General features: G+C 33.7%; 1 protein-coding gene across 1 annotated transcript in view; it reads left to right on the top strand.

Annotated features, from left to right (window-relative positions):
* The window catches only part of LOC107688039 (alpha-actinin-2), a 29,679-nt gene that overhangs the window by 12,719 nt on the left and 13,338 nt on the right, over nt 1-3,622 (top strand). Inside the window, exons 2-6 of the mRNA XM_016485578.1 lie at nt 52-166; nt 236-355; nt 1,580-1,666; nt 1,744-1,831; nt 1,912-1,990. Coding sequence (XP_016341064.1) covers nt 52-166; nt 236-355; nt 1,580-1,666; nt 1,744-1,831; nt 1,912-1,990 — 489 coding nt within the window. The remainder of the gene's footprint in view (nt 1-51; nt 167-235; nt 356-1,579; nt 1,667-1,743; nt 1,832-1,911; nt 1,991-3,622) is intronic.

The following is a 3,622-nucleotide window of genomic DNA, read 5'->3' as shown; positions in this document are numbered from 1 at the left end:
GTCTGTGTTTGTGTGTGTGTGTGTGTGTGTGTGTGTGTGTGTGTGCCTCAGACGTTCACAGCCTGGTGTAACTCTCACCTGAGGAAAGCAGGAACGCAGATCGAGAACATCGAGGAGGATTTGAGGAACGGGCTGAAGCTGATGCTGCTGCTGGAGGTCATCTCAGGTACTGAGCGCTTCTGAGGAGAACGTTTTAGCTTCTTCTGTCTCTCGCTGACCGGTTGTTTCCCTCCAGGTGAAAGGCTTCCCAGACCAGACAGAGGAAAGATGCGCTTCCACAAAATCGCCAATGTGAACAAAGCTCTGGACTACATCACCAGTAAAGGAGTGAAGCTGGTGTCCATCGGCGCCGAGGGTGAGAGAGAAACACATTGATGGAGAACTGAATTTCAGAAGCACTGCTGAAAATAAGAGCTTTGACTGCTTTAAACTCGTATCTCGACTCTGCTTTTGTTGCTAATAGATGTTTGGCATTTTCTAAATGTATTAAAATCCCGGGCCTGTCACAGCTGCATTATGATTATATGAAATCATATACTGCAATCATTCTGCATTTTAAATCCTGATCAGTAGGATGTGAATCTCTGGGTGGACAGTGAATCAATTTGATTCACTATTCATAGGTTTTTGATTCAATTCAGGAGTGATTTTTGCAAACTCAAAGCGATTCGATTTGATTCGATTCACAGTGAGATTCAGTTCAGTCCGAATTCGATTAATGATTTGATTCTGTATTCATAGGATTATGTAAATGTTTCTGATCTCTCAGTCTGTCATAATTACAACATGTTTACTAGTTTGACTGTCATGCAAATAACTGTGAATTAAGAAATATTATACAGGGTAGAATGAATATTCTATATTTAAAAATATTTAAAATAATTAATAATATTACAAATAATTCAATTAAATTATTAATTAATATTTAAAAAAAAAAATTATTTGATTTTATATCAGAGCAACATAATATTGATTATTATATGAAATATGACACACATATATATATATATGGTTTTTATTAATATTTGAAATGAGCTAGTAATTTTGTCATGTGCTTTTGTAATTTTTCTTTTTGTTTTTTGTCTTTGTTTATTTAAAAAGAATTAGTAATTAGGTTTATTTTTTAATTTTCAATTATTTTTTATATAAAGTAATAATAATAATCGATATTATGTTTTCCTGACTTTACAAAAAAAACAAAACAATGGAATGTAAAATGGACTCGAAAAGTGTAAAATATATATATATACAAAAAATAAATAGATAAAGTGAAATGTAAATAATAAAATGCAAATATTTTAATACTTAAAATTTTTTTTTACCGTGTAATATTATTGCATGAATTAAGCTAGTAAAATGTCCTAATTCTGATCATATTTTTTTCTTAATAACTACTATTAATTTTGTATTATTATGTGCTTGGAAAAAAAATATGATCAGAATATCAGCGTGCCTAATAATTATGCACACACTGTATTTTAATACTTTAAAAAAAACTATCATTGCACAGTTATTTGCATGAATTAAGCTAGTAAGATGTCCTAATCGTGAGGAACTGGAGCGTGTCTTGGATCTTCAGAGATTGTTGATGGGAATGTGAAGATGACTCTGGGAATGATCTGGACCATCATCCTGCGCTTCGCCATCCAGGACATCTCAGTGGAGGGTAAAGAGAGATTCACACACACTGCATCTCATGAAACGAACACGCTTTACGCATGTTTAACACTGAGTCTCTGTCAGAAACCTCGGCTAAAGAAGGGCTCCTGCTGTGGTGTCAGAGGAAAACGGCCCCGTACAGGAACGTCAACGTACAGAACTTCCACTGCAGGTACCAACGTGAAAATACAATTTATTTCACATGCTTTATTTTAATTTTCGTCCTGCTAAAGTCTGCTTTCCCTGGTTCAGCTGGAAGGACGGTCTGGCGTTCTGTGCGCTCATTCACAGACACAGACCCGACCTGATCGACTACGCCAAACTCAACAAGGTCTCTGATCAACAGCGACTCAACCTGTGTGTGTGTGTGTGTGTGTGTGTGTGTGTGTGTATTTGTAATACCTGACTATTTATTTGAATTGTCAGATTGTGTGTGATTTCCTTATGTCCTAGGAGAGTGTGTGTGTGTGTGTGTGTGTGTGTGTGTGTGTTAACTAACAGATGACTCACCTACAAAATCATTCACACAAACCACTGTTCATGCAGCACTCTTTAAGGTTTTAAGGCAATGTTGTTTTAGTATTGTTTTACTAATATTTTGAATGAGGTTTTATTTGTTTACTTTCAGTTTTCATTTTAATTGTGATATTAGTTATTTTTTAATGTTATTTTTATTATTATTACTTTTTAATTAAAAAAAATTAATATTTAGGTTTATTTTCATTTAAAATTTTTTTTTTTTCATTTTATTTAATTTATTTTTTATTAAAGTTTTTATTTAATTAAAAAAATTTATTTACTTTTTATTTATTTAAATTAGGCTTAGTTCAATTTCATTTCTTTCTTTCTTTCTATCTTTCTTTCTCTTTTATTTTTTTATTATTTAATTGTTTCATTTTATTTCCAGTAATTTTAGTGCTTTGACTTAAACTAAACGAAAACTAGAAATGATTTAAATAACTTTTTTATTTACATTTTATTTTATTTCAGCTTTATTTCAATTAACTAAAATATTTGAATAGTTTTAGTTAAGGATAATAACCCTGGTTTTAGGATGCTGTTTGTATTATTATTACTAATCATATGGAAGTGTGATTAAATCGATAGCTGAATGCATCGTTTGGATAAACAGCATGTATTTGTGACAGTCATTTCAACTAGTCTCAAATCATTTTTTACAGTGCAGTTTGTGCAAAGTAATTGTGTTTATAATAATGCACATACAAATCATTCACAGGCTTCAGAAGCAGAACTAGTTTACATTTTTTAAGTTCTAGTTGCACCTGCTGTTCTCGGTCATGAACGTCTGGTTATAGCCTTAAACACTAGTGCTTTAACAAAAATACAAGCTTCACATTTCTGATTTGAAAATCTGCTGCACCACAGACTCTAATGCACATTATTTGTGCTTTACCACACTGAGGGATGATGAGAGCCTGATGAGGGTGTTTTTGCTAAAGACTGAGAGATGGGAGCAGGTTTTTTATTCTATTTAATCTATTTACAGAGCTGATCTGTTTCTCTGCTCTGAACAATGCGAGTCATTTGATCGTGAACTGCTTGAATGACCAGACGGGATTTAACGGGATCCCTCACACTGACCGATAATCCTGAAGACCGCGTCTGAAACCAGAACTGGTTAACAGCCGGTCGCATGAGAGCGTCATGATCTAATCTCAACCAGGGTTGCCAGGTCTGCGGAAACAAACCCAGACTGATTCAAAACTAGCCTAATAGCAATTTTCCAGTGGTTTTCCCCAGTGGTTGCTTTAACCTGCGGACGAAAAAACAACCTGCGGCAACAGTGTAAAGAAAAAAAAAACAGTGTAAAAGTAGCCCACTTTTGCGGTAAAACTGCGGACTTGGCAACACAGATCTCAGCCTGCAAGAATGAAAGCACTCGAGGAGACAGTGATATTTTAATATAAATATTAATTTAAATATATAAAATGTATAATATATA

This window comes from Sinocyclocheilus anshuiensis, unplaced genomic scaffold (assembly GCF_001515605.1).
Source record: "Sinocyclocheilus anshuiensis isolate Anshui unplaced genomic scaffold, SAMN03320099.WGS_v1.1 scaffold241, whole genome shotgun sequence".
Classification (NCBI taxonomy): domain Eukaryota; kingdom Metazoa; phylum Chordata; class Actinopteri; order Cypriniformes; family Cyprinidae; genus Sinocyclocheilus; species Sinocyclocheilus anshuiensis.
The sequence above is the reverse complement of the archived record's forward strand: the minus strand, read 5'-3'. Positions and strand labels throughout refer to the sequence as shown.